The sequence below is a fragment of the Coregonus clupeaformis genome, chromosome 18 (genome assembly GCF_020615455.1).
Source record: "Coregonus clupeaformis isolate EN_2021a chromosome 18, ASM2061545v1, whole genome shotgun sequence".
In the NCBI taxonomy this organism is placed as follows: domain Eukaryota; kingdom Metazoa; phylum Chordata; class Actinopteri; order Salmoniformes; family Salmonidae; genus Coregonus; species Coregonus clupeaformis.
In genome coordinates this window covers 54,660,004-54,676,597 of record NC_059209.1, presented here as the reverse complement: position 1 = coordinate 54,676,597, position 16,594 = coordinate 54,660,004, and the positions used below count along the sequence as shown (strand labels likewise).

General features: G+C 41.6%; 1 protein-coding gene across 1 annotated transcript; it reads left to right on the top strand.

The window, feature by feature from the left end:
- Positions 1 to 4,201: 4,201 nt before the first annotated feature.
- LOC121550621 (GDP-L-fucose synthase-like) lies at positions 4,202 to 16,050 on the top strand. Its single transcript, XM_045226965.1, has 11 exons — positions 4,202 to 4,329; positions 5,259 to 5,421; positions 5,968 to 6,082; positions 7,391 to 7,519; positions 11,349 to 11,422; positions 13,552 to 13,685; positions 13,820 to 13,884; positions 13,980 to 14,046; positions 14,148 to 14,227; positions 14,536 to 14,635; positions 14,870 to 16,050. Exons 2-11 carry the CDS (start codon positions 5,267 to 5,269, stop codon positions 14,923 to 14,925), a joined length of 975 nt encoding a protein of 324 aa, XP_045082900.1. The 5' UTR covers positions 4,202 to 4,329; positions 5,259 to 5,266; the 3' UTR covers positions 14,926 to 16,050.
- Positions 16,051 to 16,594: the final 544 nt, after the last annotated feature.

Sequence of the window (16,594 nt, the reverse complement as noted above, 5' to 3'; positions counted from 1 at the left end):
AAGAAGGCGCAGGGATGTAACTTGAGGTCCAGGGCCGAACGCTGGTACAGGACCGCACCCACTCCGACATCTGAAGCATCGGCCTCCACCACGAACTGGCGGGACGGGTCAGTATCACAAATATGCAAAAGTAGAGAAAATTAGAAAAATACTTTTTCATAGCACTGTATATATACAGTTGAATTCGGAAGTTTACATACACCTTAGCCAAATACATTTAAACTCAGTTTATCACAATTCCTGACATTTAATCCTAGTAAAAATTCCCTGTCTTAGGTCAGTTAGGATCACCACTTTATTTGAAGAATGTCAGAATAATAGTAGAGAGAATTATTTATTTCAGCTTTTATTTATTTCATCACATTCTCAGTGGGTCAGAAGTTTACATACACTCAATAGTATTTGGTAGCATTGCCTTAAAATTGTTTAACTTGGGTCAAACGTTTCGGGTAGCCTTCCACAAGCTTCCCACAATAAGTTGTGTGAATTTTGGCCCATTCCTCCTGACAGAGCTGGTGTAACTGAGTCAGGTTTGTAGGCCTCCTTGCTCGCACACGCTTTTTCAGTTCTGTCCACAAATGTTCTATAGGATTGAGGACAGGGCTTTGTGATGGCCACTCCAATACCTTCACTTTGTTGTCCTTAAGCCATTTTGCCACAACTTTGGAAGTATGCTTGGGGTCATTGTCCATTTGGAAGACCCATTTGCGACCAAGCTTTAACTTCCTGTCTGATGTCTTGAGATGTTGCTTCAATATATCCACATAATTTTCCTTCCTCATGATGCCATCTATTTTGTGAAGTGCACCAGTCCCTCCTGCAGTAAGGCACCCCCACAGCATGATGCTGCCTCCCCCGTGCTTCACGGTTGGGATGGTGTTCTTCGGCTTGCAAGCATCCCCGTTTCTCCTCCAAACATAATGATGGTCATTATGGCCAAACAGTTATATTTTTGTTTCATCAGACCAGAGGACATTTCTCCAAAAACTACGATCTTTGTCCCCATGTGCAGTTGCAAACCGTAGTCTGGCTTTTTTATGGCGGTTTTGGAGCAGTGGCTTCTTCCTTGCTGAGCGGCCTTTCAGGTTATGTCGATATAGGACTAGTTTTACTGTTGATATAGATACTTTTGTACCTGTTTCCTCCAGCATCTTCACAAGGTCCTTTGCTGTTGTTCTGGGATTGATTTGCACTTTTCGCACCAAAGTACGTTCATCTCTAGGAGGCAGAATGTGTCTCCTTCCTGAGCGGTATGACGGCTGCGTGGTCCCATGGTGTTTATACTTGCGTACTATTGTTTGTACAGATGAACGTGGTACCTTCAGGCATTTGAGAATTGCTCCCAAGGATGAACCAGACTTGTGGAGGTCCACAATTCTTTTTCTGAGGTCTTGGCTGATTTCTTTAGATTTTCCCATGATGTCAAGCAAAGAGGCACTGAGTTTGAAGGTAGGCCTTGAAATACATCCACAGGTACACCTCCAATTGACTCAAATGATGTCAATTAGCCTATCAGAAGCTTCTAAAGCCATGACATCATTTTCTGGAATTGTCCAAGCTGTTTAAAGGCACAGTCAACTTAGTGTATGTAAACTTCTGACCCACTGGAATTGTGATACAGTGAATTATAAGTGAAATAATCTGTCTGTAAACAATTGTTGGAAAAATTACTTGTGTCATGCACAAAGAAGATGTATTAGCAGACCATATAGACTTCTGTAGAACAGGCAAATAAAAAAAAATCTGCATCTCTGCTTTGGCAGAAAAGGTTGTTTTATAATTAAGAACAGCATCTTGTAGGATTCAATAGTTGGAATTGTAAAAGTTGTTGCCCTGTCCCTTTCTCTGTGATCGTCATTCTAATGTAATCCAGAAAGCAAAACCTTGTCCTCAAACATTTACATCAAAAGGTGTAAAGTTATGGACAAAGACCCAAAACAGCCACAACAAATTAAATATTTGTATTGATCAAATACATTTACGTCATTTAGCAGACGCTCTTATCCAGAGCGACTTACAAATTGGTGCATTCACCTTATAGCCAGTGGGATAACCACTTTACAATATTATTATTATTATATTTTGGGGGGTGTGGTAAGGGGGGGGTGGGGGGGGGGTAGAAGGATTACTTTATCCTATCCATTTTTACATTTACATTTTTTTAGTCATTTAGCAGACGCGCTTATCCAGAGCGACTTACAGTTAGTGAATACATATATTATTACATTTTTTTTATACTGCCCCCCCCCCGTGGGAATCAAACCCACAACCCTGGCGTTGCAAACGCCATGCTCTATCAACTGAGCTACATCCCTGCCGGCCATTCCCTCCCCTACCCTGGACGACGCTGGGCCAATTGTGCACCGCCCATGAGTCTCCCGGTCGGCTGCGACAGAGCCTGGATTCGAACCAGGATCTCTAGTGGCACAGTTAGCACTGCGATGCAGTGCCTTAGACCACTGCGCCACTCAGGAGTATAACATGGAAAACAACCACTTTTTGTGCAGTATTAATTTACCATACTTACAAACCACTAAATGTAAATACTGTATTGTACATATGCTGGTCATCTATTTGTACCTGTAGACTTTCCATCAGCATGAAGAAAAAAATGCACAAAACAGTAATTGAGTACACTGCGACATCAATTGGTTTGTGATGATGTGATGTGATGATGTGTCTCAGTTGGTAGAGCATGGCGCTTGCAATGCTAGGGTTGTGGGTTCGAATCCCACGGGGACCAGTATGAAAATGTATACACTCACTATTGTAAGTTGCTCTGGATATTATTTTTCAACTGGAAACATTTAACAAGCAAGTATTTTTATGTTCCACAAGTATTATCAGTTTAACTGTTTTATACAGATAATTATCAGACTCAAGTTGCAAAATGGAAAAATAGGGTTAAGTTGTTAAAATAAAATAAAAAGAATAAACAGAACCACTTTTCAGGAGGATACAGACAGGTCAAGAAGTATGCTTAGACATGCAGAAAAATACTTGGTTTAAACATAATCTGGCACCTTATGATAATATCATGATTTTTTAAAATGTTGTATTACATACCTACAGCATAAAAGAGGGAGATATATTATTTCTAATGATGTCAACTTTATTTCTCAACTCCTTATATTGAGCAAATTACACTCAGAGATAATTACACTCACTGTATCTGACATAGGCTTAGCACCCCCCCGCAAGTTACGCACCTGCCTATATAGCCCTATGTTGGATACAATGCTGCAGTTGTGAAACAAAGAAAGTAAAATAAATAAATAAAATTGATCTACTTGTGTCAGTATATTTTAATTATGGAATGATTTGATATGGTTTTATCAAAATGTTTGAGAAGGCTATACTGATGTTATGTAGTGCGGACCTGGTACAACGCCATAAAACATTGCAATATAGAGTCAACACCATAAATGCGTTAAAATCGCCTATACATTTACCAGACGGAAGTGTTATGTCACAAGCTGGGCTTGGACTCCGGTCTCAGATGTGGAGAGCTGGGGGTTCTACCCCTTAGCCACAGAGGAGGTATAGTTGGACCCAAATGAAACACCCAAGGCAATACTCCAGGCAAGTAGATTTAATGTAAAAACAAAGGTTCTTCGCACTTCAAAAATAGTCCAACAAAAGTTCTTCTCAGAAAGAGGTATATTAACAGAGGTAGAGTAACAAAACAGGAGGCAAAACAAAATAACTCCACGAGGGGAGAAAAACAAACTAAAGATAACTTAGAAAACCTTACTTGGAAAGACACGGTGGAACAAAGCAGGAGACACATAGCCAGGACTCAAAAACCAAGTGAGAAACAAGGGGAAAACACACAGCTAAAATACTCTAGGGGAAACAAGGCACAGGTGACCTGGATCAAGCTAATAAGGACACACGAGGAAGAACTAAGGCAGAGGGGAACACAGATGACCTCTAGAGGCCCGGAGACAAACAGGAGGCAGGAAGCTGACAGTTATTACATTTATGGTGGGGAAAACTTTTTTTTTTCAGCAAACCTATTTTAACAGTCCTGGTATTTTCTTAATGTGGTACCTGAGATGGTGCAAGAAACTGGGATCGTCAGATTCGCTGCACATGATGTCACCTGTAAGGCTACTACACTCAGTATAACCCTTTTTTTCTAAGGGTGTAGCTCACAGGTAGCCTATAAGAGCGACCGCACCTTGCGCCTGCGGCTTTACTATTGACATGTTTAGTGCGCAAGACAAGAGAGATAGCCTAGACCTCATTTATATTCTTCAGCGTACAGAAATAGGATCTAATACTGACTTTATTCGAGGAGGACAATCCTAACGAAACATTTTACAGGTTTGAATTCATACATTAACTTTGTGTATTGATGAGATACATATTTAAATAACATGAGGGACTTGCCGAGTAAAACATTTGATTTATTATAATTCTAAATAGCCCACATAAACTATGCGGATTAATATTTGAAATGTTTTGCCTTCATTCATATTTGAAATGTTTGCCTTCATTAATATTTGGCCTATGAATCCTATTTATAGGCCTTTTTTCTTTTGTTGAATGAATGGGTGCTTTTGACTTCAACACATTATTTTTATTTAAAATAGTAGGCCTAGACATTTTATTTCGTCAAACTTCGTATAGGCTACTTTTAGCCTACTCTTGTTTGCGTTGCTAAAATAATGTCAGTGGTGTAGCCTATATGATCATCTGATGTTGTAATATACTATTTTGTAATATAAGCCTAATGAGCCTAACCATTATTTCGATTAAACACATATTTTTAATTTGAAAAATCAAATACTGTATCTGTCGGTATTGGCTTAAGCTATTTGTCCTTTTGCTAAAATTAACATTATCATAATGCAATTCATTCCGTTTTGGACTCTTGAGCTTAATATTTAATATGCCAAATTGAATTTATTTCAAAATAAAAAAGTCATTAAATGTAGACAGGAAATAAATACAATAAAGTAGTCTCCATGGTTAAACAAATAGGCTACAACGAAATCGTAAACGAAACGAAAAGTGTGTTAATACGTTTTCAACTTGCGTTTGATGTATAGCATGTTATTAATTCCTTATTAGCCTAAATGTATAACTATTCTTAGTTTTGTATTATCATCATTATTACGTTTTAATGTGGGCTATAAATAGGGCCATGATCACACTGTCATTCGTATCAGCCTACTTTGCATAGGGCTTCATCGTAATAGCGTTATGTGAATATCACACCTGAAAAATAAAAGTTAGCTTTCTTTGATCAGAGTGAGAGATGGATTCGCAGACTAAGGCTGCGCCGATGCGCGTGCTCGTCACGGGCGGATCCGGATTGGTCGGGAAGGCCATCGAGCACGTGGTGAAACAAGAAGGCGGCTGTCTCGAGGGCGAACAGTGGACCTTCCTCTGCTCCAAAGAAGCCAACCTCGTGTAAGTTATGTCACATAAACCTCATATTCTCAGCAGAGCTGGTCTGAGGCTTGGTCGTTGCAGATAAAAATGACCTAATCTATATAGAGATGCCATGATCCCATAGTCTACATGCCCGAGAAACACCAGCATGTCTGTTCTACATAACATATTTCTATAGGAAATGTATGTCACGTTGCACTGTATGAAACCCTGGTTTAAATATTTGTAAATTCCTGTTATGACCCTTTTGCTTCTGGGACTGGTTTTGTGGTTCCAACAGAAACGAAATGGATAAAAGAAGTTCAAAAAAGAAGTTCACTCCTGGAAAAATTATTATATTCTCTACTATTCAATTATTTTCTATTCAATTATATAGATAGATGGATTGATGGATAGATACAGTATATAGGTAGAGTTTCTATATAGTTCCTGTTGGAACCACATTAAATGTTTAGCTAATTACATTTGTGCATGCATACTTTTATGAGATTGATGTGTTTTCCATTAAATAGGATGATGATGATGATGATGATGAATGATGACAGTTGTACAATGTTCTGCCAGAGATCTACAACAGACAATAGCAGTTTTTAAGAAGTATCGGCCCACCCATGTCATCCACCTGGCTGCCAAGGTGGGAGGACTCTACCTTCACATGAAGGAGAACCTACACTTTCTGGTGAGATTCATTATCTAACTACCCAGTTTGTTTCAATACCTAGGCTATATGTTTCAGTCCTAAAGTACATTTGTTCAATCAGGGATGGGACTAGAAATTCGGACCGGGCATTTCTAACTCACCGGACCATTTTTTTCCTCAAAGCTCCCACACTGGCCCATTTTTTAACCTAGAGGCCCCATTTGTTAACCAAATAATGATCATTCTGTACAAATCCCCCAATTTAGACAAGCCGATGGGCTGAAGATGGAACCAGCCCATCTGGCATTTTGCCTGAACTGTCCAAAGGTCGGTCCGTTTCTGTGTTCAATTCTGTCGAGTATTTTGTTCAGATCAGTGACTTTTGGTCCCATAGCCTAGTATAATATTGAATGACACAAAACCGATACATCGAAACATACTATATGACAAAATATTTGTGTGTACTGTATTTGTTCTGTGTAGTTATGTCATATACAGTGTGTTTGTTTTGTGTTGTTCAGTACGTTTGTTGTCACAGCATTGCCGTGAAATGGTTTGTTTTATCTAGCTACCGGTTGACTGTAACTAAATATAAATGTCCATGTTTGCCTGGTGTCGTAGAAATATTTGACTGAAAAGTAGTCAACTTAAAGATATTTCTCAAGAGACCGGAGCTTGTGAATCCAATAATTAGACTTTATTGCATAATAAAGCCGAGCTTGCTCCATTGAACAACTGTCTCTCTTTTGCTTAGAGATCTCTTATATAACACACAAATGCACAGTCATGTATACATAGCTTACAAAGCTACTTCCCAAAGCTACTGATTAACTTCTTTAACTGCCATGCCACTATTATCTTTCAAAGTCCAACAACACATTTCTCTTCCCCTTATCTCATTATATTGGTGACGTGGCTCAGACACTTTTAAAAATAAAATGCATACATTCATTAAAGCATGTTTACACATTGTATTGACTATATTCCTTATTTAAACATGCATCTGGACTTATAAAATGTCAATCATGTTTACTATATTTTACTTTTGACATTTCCCAACATTTTGCCTTAATGATACATAATTTATTACTATACTGGCTGGGCAACAATCTAGGCTGACATTTAGTTGAACTTGTCAAAGCGAAGTTTACACAGTGACTTTGTTGCCACACTTCTTAATCTTATTCCGAAAGGGTATTCATCCATCTGTGAGGAGAGTTTACAGGGGAGCTTGTTATCACAGTATCCAAATGCATTCTTTGAATTCATTTGTGGGAAAACAAGTTATTGTGTAAAGCCGTAATACGGGTTTGATTGAATTGAGACCACAGTGTTTTGCCTTCACAGAGGGACAACCTTCGCATCAATGACAACGTGCTGCAGACGTCTCACGAAATGGGCGTCATCAAGGTGGTGTCCTGCCTGTCCAGCTGCATCTTTCCTGACAAGACCACCTACCCTATCGATGAGAGCATGGTGAGTTGAACAACCAATAAGACCCTATCAATGAGAGCATGTTGAGTTTAATACTAAAATACTATGGTTGCATCGCATGGCACCCAATTCACTATATAGTGCATTACTTTTGACCAGAGCCCTAATGGCCCTAGTCAGAACAGCGCCGGAAGAAGATGGCTGCCGTTTTACAGCCCTCTAACCAATTGTACTATTATGTGTGTTTTTCCGCGTTATTTGTAATTTATTTTGTACATAATGTTTATGCCATCGTCTCTTATAACCAAAGAGAGCTTCTGGATATCAGGACAGCGATTACTCACCTCGCGTTGGACGAACACTTTTTCTTCAACGAGGCGTTCGCGAAGGATATTCTACAGACTCCAGACAAGGCCCAGATCCCCGTCATTCGCGTGAGGAAGAGACGGAGATACCGTGGACGTAGGTCGGGGTGCCTTGTAAAGATCCGACGGCGAACGAGTAAACTGCCTCTCCCATCAATCCTATTAGCCAACGTTCAAGCTTTGGATAATAAAATGGACGATTTAAGATTACGGTTATCCTACCAACGGGACATTAAAAACTGTAATATCTTATGTTTCACGGAGTCGTGGCTGAATGACAACAATGACAACATTCAGCTAGCAGGCTATACGCTACATCGGCAGGACAGAACGGCAGACTCGGGTAAGACGAGGGGTGGCGGTCTCTGTATTTTTGTAAACAACAGCTGGTGCACAAAATCAAATACTAAGGAAGTCTCAAGGTTTTGCTCGCCTGAGGTAGAGTATCTTATGATAAGCTGTAGACCACACTATTTACCAAGAGAGTTTTCATCTATACTTTTCATAGCTGTCTATTTACCACCACAAACCAATGCTGGCATTAAGATTGCACTGAATGAGTTGTACAAGGCCATTAATCAACAGGAAAACGCTCATCCAGATGCAGCGCTCCTAGTAGCAGGGGACTTTAATGCAGGGAAACTTAAATCCGTTCTACCTCATTTCTACCAGCATGTTAAATGTGCAACCAGAGGGGAAAAAACTCTAGACCACCTTTACTCCACACACAGAGACGCATACAAAGCTCTCCCTCGCCCTCCATTTGGCAAATCTGACCATAACTCTATCCTCCTGATTCCTGCTTATAAGCAAAAACTGAAGCAGGAAGCACCAGTGACTCGGCTAATAAAAAAGTGGTCAGATGACGCAGATGCTAAGCTACAGGACTGTTTTGCTAGCACAGACTGGAACATGTTCAGGGATTCTTCAGACAGCATTGAGGAGTACACCACATCAGTCACTGGCTTCATCAATAAGTGCATCGATGATGTCGTCCCCACAGTGACCGTACGTACATACCCCAACCAGAAGCCATGGATTACAGGAAACATCCGCACTGAGCTAAAGGGTAGAGCTGCCGCTTTCAAGGAACGGGACTCTAACCCGGACGCTTATAAGAAATCCCGCTATGACCTCCGACGAACCATCAAACAGGCAAAGAGTCAATACAGGTCTAAGATTGAATCATACTACACTGGCTCTGACGCTCGTCGGATGTGGCAGGGCTTGAAAACTATTACAGACTACAAAGGGAAGCACAGCCGCGAGCTGCCCAGTGACACAAGCCTACCAGACGAGCTAAACCACTTCTATGCTCGCTTCGAGGCAAGCAACACTGAAGCATGCATGAGAGCACCAGCTGTTCCGGACGACTATGTGATCACGCTCTCCGTAGCCGATGTGAGTAAGACTTTTAAGCAGGTCAACATTCACAAGGCCGCAGGGCCAGACAGATTACCAGGACGTGTACTCCGAGCATGTGCTGACCAACTGGCAAGTGTCTTCACTGACATTTTCAACATGTCCCTGACTGAGTCTGTAATACCAACATGTTTCAAGCAGACCACCATAGTCCCCGTGCCCAAGAACTCTAAGATAACCTGCCTAAATGACTACCGACCCGTGGCACTGACGTCTGTAGCCATGAAGTGCTTTGAAAGACTGGTCATGGCTCACATCAACAGCATAATCCCAGAAACCCTAGACCCACTCCAATTTGCATACCGCCCCAACAGATCCACAGATGATGCAATCTCTATCGCACTCCACACTGCCCTTTCCCACCTGGACAAGAGGAACACCTACGTGAGAATGCTATTCATTGACTACAGCTCAGCATTCAACACCATAGTGCCCTCAAAGCTCATCACTAAGCTAAGGATCCTGGGACTAAACACCTCCCTCTGCAACTGGATCCTGGACTTCCTGACGGGCCGCCCCCAGGTGGTAAGGGTAGGTAACAACACATCTGCCACACTGATCCTCAACACGGGGGCCCCTCAGGGGGTGCGTGCTCAGTCCCCTCCTGTACTCTCTGTTCACCCATGACTGCATGGCCAGGCACGACTCCAACACCATCATTAAGTTTGCCGACGACACAACAGTGGTAGGCCTGATCACCGACAACGATGAGACAGCCTATAGGGAGGAGGTCAGAGATCTGGCCGTGTGGTGCCAGGACAACAACCTCTCCCTCAACGTGACCAAGACAAAGGAGATGATTGTGGACTACAGGAAAAAAAAGAGGACTGAGCACGCCCCCATTCTCATCGACGGGGCTGTAGTGGAACAGGTTGAGAGCTTCAAGTTCCTTGGTGTCCACATCACCAACGAACTATCATGGTCCAAACACACCAAGACAGTCGTGAAGAGGGCACGACAAAGCCTATTCCCCCTCAGGAGACTAAAAAGATTTGGCATGGGTCCTCAGATCCTCAAAAATTCTACAGCTGCACCATCGAGAGCATCCTGACTGGTTGCATCACCGCCTGGTATGGCAACTGCTTGGCCTCTGACCGCAAGGCACTACAGAGGGTAGTGCGTACGGCCCAGTACATCACTGGGGCAAAGCTCCCTGCCATCCAGGACCTCTATACCAGGCGGTGTCAGAGGAAGGCCCTCAAAATTGTCAAAGACTCCAGTCACCCTAGTCATAGACTGTTCTCTCTGCTACCGCACGGCAAGCGGTACCGGAGTGCCAAGTCTAGGTCCAAAAGACTTCTCAACAGCTTCTACCCCCAAGCCATAAGACTCCTGAACAGCTAATCATGGCTACCCGGACTATTTGCACTGCCCCCCCACCCCATCCCTTTTACGCTGCTGCTACTCTGTTAAGTATTTATGCATAGTCACTTTAACTCTACCCACATGTACATATTACCTCAACTAGCCGGTGCCCCCGCACATTGACTATGCAACGGTACCCCCCTGTATATATAGCCTCCCTACTGTCACTTTATTCTATTGTATATATAGCCTCCCTACTGTCACTTTATTTTTTACTTCTGCTCTTTTTTTCTCAACACTTTTTTGTTGTTGTTTTATTCTTACTTTTTTGTTTAAAATAAATGCACTGTTGGTTAAGGGCTGTAAGTAAGCATTTCACTGTAATGTCTGCACCTGTTGTATTCGGCGCATGTGACCAATAAAATTTGATTTGATTTGATTTGAAAAGAAGGAGATCAACAGTATAGGAAGCCTATGTGCCCAGTGACAGTATAACTACTGTATGCGGCAGGTAGCTTAGTGGGTAAGAGCGTTGTGCCAGTAACCGAAAGGTCGCTGGTTCTAATCCCCGAGCCGACTAGGTGAAAAAATTCTGTCGATGTGCCCTTGAGCAAGGCACTTAACCCTAATTGCTCCTGTAAGTCGCTCTGGATAAGAGCGTCTGCTAAATGTAAATGTTATGTTTTGTTATGTATGTTTGGGAACCTCTGGCCCTTCAAAATGTGATTTTTAAGAAAAGCTGGTGTATGATCACTCATGCTTTCCTCCCCTTCACACAGATCCACAATGGGCCTCCACACGACTCAAACTTTGGCTACTCACATGCCAAAAGAATGATTGATATTCAGAACAGGTGAGCTGGTGACTAATCGGTTACCTGTGCAGGTACATTGTAGCTCAGCTGGTAGAGCACGGCGCTTGTAACGCCAAGGTAGTGGGTTCGATCCCCGGGACCACCCATACACAAAAATGTATGCACGCATGACTGTAAGTCGCTTTGGATAAAAGCGTCTGCTAAATGGCATATTATATTATATTATATTACATTAGCACACAGTTTAAAGACCCACTCCAGTCTCCCTAGCACCTCATTTATCACCTGATTTACTTAACAAAAGGTGCATTTCAGTAGCTGGTACAGGTCACTCATTACATGACACAACCCAGTTAGCACATAAAGTTCTGAGAACCATATGTTTCTTAGAGCTTGGTGAGAGCGTGGTTGTCCAATGTTTATTTTCATTATAACCTTCCGACAATGTTCTGGGAATCGTGCAGGATACCCAGCTAGCACATACATTTCTGAGAACCATATGTTTCTTAGGTGGGAATTTCAGTACTTCAGCATAACGTTTCCTACAGGTTTCCTCATGGTTCTATTTAAAGTAATGTTCTCAAATTGTTCAGAGAACATTAAGAAACAACATTCTTCTGTGGGAATTTCAGTACTTCAGCAAATCAAATCAAAATGTATTTGTCACATGCGCCGAATACAACAGGTGTAGACCTTACCGTGAAATGCTTACTTGCAAGCCCTTAACCAAAAATGCAGTTTTTTGAAAATAGAATTAAGAAAATATTTACTAAGTAAACAAAACATTTTTTTTTAAAGTAACAGGTTTCCTCAAGGTTCGATTTAGTCATATTCTCAGAACATTAAGAAAACTTTCCATAAAAACCACAAGAACGTTCTAAGAATGTTATTTATAAACATATACATTCTGTTCTCAGCGTCAACAAAACTCTCTATCCTCTATCTTGTTAAGTGAGTTCAGGTATGTTGGCCCCACTCACTAATTGGCCACACCTGATCTTTATGAGTGCTTGTTTCATTTGAAATGGGATCTGTTTGAATAGACTAAAATGAACAGCTTTGTATAAGTTACAAAATATGGCATGCTAGCTAAATCCTGGTGGCGCAGTTGACTAATTCCATAGATTGCAAACAGAAGGTTCAAAGGTTCAAATCTCACTGGGTCCGTGCCACAATAAAAAAGAGATGTGTTTGCATGATTAATGCCTAAGCAAATACATTTCCATGTGTCCCATCTGTGCTTGGTGTTCAAAACAATTAACCTATCATAGCAGTGTTATTAAAAGTTTTATTGAAACATGTTCTCAGAACGTTATTTAATTACCTTCAAATAACCTATAATTTCTGTTCTCAGAACATTAATAAAACCTCCCAGGAAAACTTTCAGGGAACCATAGGAAAACGTTCTCATAACTTCCCTGCAACCAAAAAATGAATGTTCCCAAAACAGGCAACACTTTCACTTTCGTTTTCAGAACGTTTAAAAAATGTCAGTTTCACCGGTCAGGAAACTTATGGCTTTGTTCCCAGAACCAATGGGAAACCAAAAACGTAGGTTCCCACAACTTCCAAGGAACCAAATATGCTAGCTGGGAAGTGGGGGGTGGGCCTTTCCTCTTTTGTCCTCTATTGCTCTTCTATTGTTCTGGGAAGCAAGGGGGAAGGCCAATGACATCAGTGTGCATCCAATTTCAATTTAAGGGGCTTTATTAGAATGGGAAACATGTGTTTACATTGCCAAAGCAAGTGAAATAGATAATAAACAAAAGTGAAATAAACAATACAAAGTTAACAGTAAACATTACACTCACAAAAGTTCCAAAAGAATAAAGACATTACAAGTGTCATATTATGTCTATATACAGTGTTGTAATGATGTGCAAATAGTACAAAAGGGAAAATAAACACAGCCGTTTTCCATCATCCCAACCCCTTGAATTGCCAACTCCTGCCATTGTGTTGAAAAAAACACCATTTTGCAAAAAATATATGTTTTTACCCTTAAGGGTGTGTACCTTTTACTGTATGTATACTTGGAATATTGTTTTTCAACGGGAAAGTAAAAAAATAGCTGGAGTGGGTCTTTAAATGTTCAAACCACAACATGATTGTGTGTGTGTGTGTGTGTGTTTGTGTTTGTATGTGTGTGTGGGCTTGATTGACAACAGGGGATACTTTGCACAGCATGGGCGTCGCTACACCGCCGTAATCCCGACTAACGTGTATGGTCCCTATGACAACTTCAACTTTGAAAATGGTCACGTGCTGTCGGCACTCATGCACAAGACACATGCTGCTAAAAGTAAGTAACACACACACTACTTGTACGCACTCACGCAAATACACACACACACACACACACACACACACACACACACACAGACACACACACACACACACACACACACTTACTCCTTTCTACTCTCCTTCTGACAGAGGAGGGAACCCCTCTACAGGTGTGGGGCTCCGGAACACCCAGGAGACAATTCATCTACTCTCTGGTAGGTTTAGTGAATTACTCTGTGTGTGTGTGTCAGTGCATGTCAGATATGTGTGTGTATGCATTACATCAGTGTGTGTGTGTGTGTTCTCTCAGGATGTAGCGCGTCTGTTCCTCTGGGTGCTGCGGGAGTATGATGAGATTGACCCCATCATTCTCTCTGGTGAGTCCAACATGGTGTGTGTGGGTGGGTGGGTGATCAGTCAATGTGTGTGTGTACAGTATGCAACTGGACCAATCTCCTTTGACACTTGTCTCTCACAGTGGGGGAGGAGGAGGAGCTCCCCATCAAGGACACCGTAGATATGATTGCAGATGCCCTGGACTTCAAAGGTCAAATAGTTGTATCCTTCCATAGGCTGTATACTCCTGATAGGATTTGCCCCCAGGCACAGATCTAGGATCAGCATATCCTCCCCAAATCCAAACCTCAAGTTTGACCTTAGATCAGTGTCTAGAGCCAATCTAGTAGAATCCTTAGTACAACACCAGCAACCACATCTAGAGGTTCATTACACCTGTTGGACTGACAGACTTACAGTTGTAGTAGGTTAAAAGCCCACTCGGGCTGGCTACCCCCCATATCTGTTGTACTGTAACTATGTAATCTCCCTGTCCTTTGCCTATTGTGACCCTTGACCTATGACATCAGTTCGACACCAGCAAGTCAGACGGTCAGATGAAGAAGACGGCCAGCAATGCCAAGCTGCGACGCTACCTCCCTGACTTCACCTTCACGCCGCTCTCTGAAGGTCAGAGATCAAAACACTGAGGGATGCATTTTCTGTCCAGAAAACAACTCAATATTGTAGTGGGAATTAGTTGCCTTGTAAATAACACTGACACATTACCACATGATATTTGATACCTATCCGGTTATCAATAGTTTTATGATTATGATGAAAGGAACGTTCATGGTAATTAAACCACTCTTCCAAAATGCACAGTATCCATATATGACAGATTGTGTCTCTCCTCCCCTACAGGTATCAAGAAGACCTGTGATTGGTTCGTGAACAACTACGACATAGCCCGAACATGAAGACCAATGAAGATAGAGACATGAAGATTGTTTAATGAAAAAGACTAGGGCTACGTCCCAATACTACTACTGTGCCTTCCTTCTCTTGTGTCCTTTCCTTCATGTCAACTGATAAGTGAAAGTTCTGGATAGGTTTCACCATATGGCCGGTTAATTTCTGTCAGATCAGTGATCATGAAGGAAAGGCACACAGCACTCACAATCTCTGTGAAAGTGGAGGCAGGTATACCCCACCTTGTTTTAATGTAGTTGTTTACACGCAAAATTATCAATTAAAGGGATACTTGGGGATTTTGGCAATGAGGCCCTTTATCTACTTCCCCAGAGTTAGTTGAACTTGTGGATACCATTTTTATGTCTCTATGTCCAGTATAAAGGAACTTAGAGGTAGTTTCGTGAGCCAATGCTAACTAGCATTAGTGCAATGACTGGAAGTCTATGGGTATCTGCTAGCATGCTAGGAAGCAGAAAAATCTGTTTGGATGCGTAACTTTTGCAGAGCGTGAGACCCTCCGACAACCTGGTTGTAATTGTACCAGCTCTGGGGGAGACTTAGATTTCAAAGCACAGCTCACACCCGAGAGCAATAGGATATAGTATTGGCTGGCGCTCTGCTCGCCCTGACCAAAAGTTACGCTTCCAGTGTAGCAGGTCAAAAAAGCCCCAGTGTAGCCCCTATGTTAGGCTACTGAAATTCAGCTTTAAAAAATCACCTGCCTAATGGGACAACCACAGAGCAGGTTCAACTTGTCCGGCGGCCATAAATGCCATAAATTGTCCGTCTTTCACTTAAACAATGGGGATGAACCAGAATGATCAATTTTAGGCTAGGTCTACTCAGAGCAGGTTCAACTTGCCCGACTGCTCAGTTCACTTGCTCCAGGCAATAGGGCAACCCTTAAGGTCAATCCCTGATTATGTCCTTCCCTGACGGTGGCTGAAACGGTCCAGCCACCTGATCACCTATGACTACCAGTTACTATGAGCAATACTGCAGGGTAATGTGTTTACACTCAAATATATCACATTTTTATTTCAATATCTAAAATATATAGTTGAAGTGTATGATCTATTTGTGATTGAATATTGACAAAAATATTAAAGGGCTTTTTCTTGATGTAAGAATGAGGTGTCAGAGTCGTTGAGGAGAGTGATACTGTATTTCTCACTACAAAACAACAAGTATAAGCCTACAGTAAAGTAGCCTGGATCTAATCATTGGAGCCAACTGTTTCTCATCATTCACTGGCCTTGGTCCAGACACTGCAGATAATAATACTGGTTTGTATTAAAAGAAGATAGACACACCATGTGATTTATCTGGGATGAACATAAACTAGAAGAATAGGCCTACCTATGTAGAGCCATCAGACACTGTAATATAAAGTCAACTTCCTGAAGAATTTTGAGATTTATGACATCGCTGTCGCTCCATGTCATTGTAAAAAATACAATCACTCAATCGTAGAAACATGAGCGGAAGAAGCAGGTTTTTAGGAGTCACGACAGTTTCTAATGTCAACAGGGTTTGACGATAACACTGAGGAAACCAAGATCAGTTTGGGATCTGCCAGTAATCATGCCATTAATAGACGGTCAGATGTGCCATTAGTAGATTTGACTCTACTTGGCACATCTTAAGCAATTTTCCTCAGCATAGGAAGAAGCA

Coding starts and splice junctions, on each gene's coding strand:
- LOC121550621 (XM_045226965.1), top strand. CDS start 5,267: ATGGATTCGCAGACTAAGGCTGCGCCGATGCGCGTGCTCGTCACGGGC. Junction 13,885..13,979: donor GACAATTCATCTACTCTCTG/GTAGGTTTAGTG, acceptor GTGTTCTCTCAG/GATGTAGCGCGTCTGTTCCT. Junction 14,228..14,535: donor ACTTCAAAGGTCAAATAGTT/GTATCCTTCCAT, acceptor CTATGACATCAG/TTCGACACCAGCAAGTCAGA.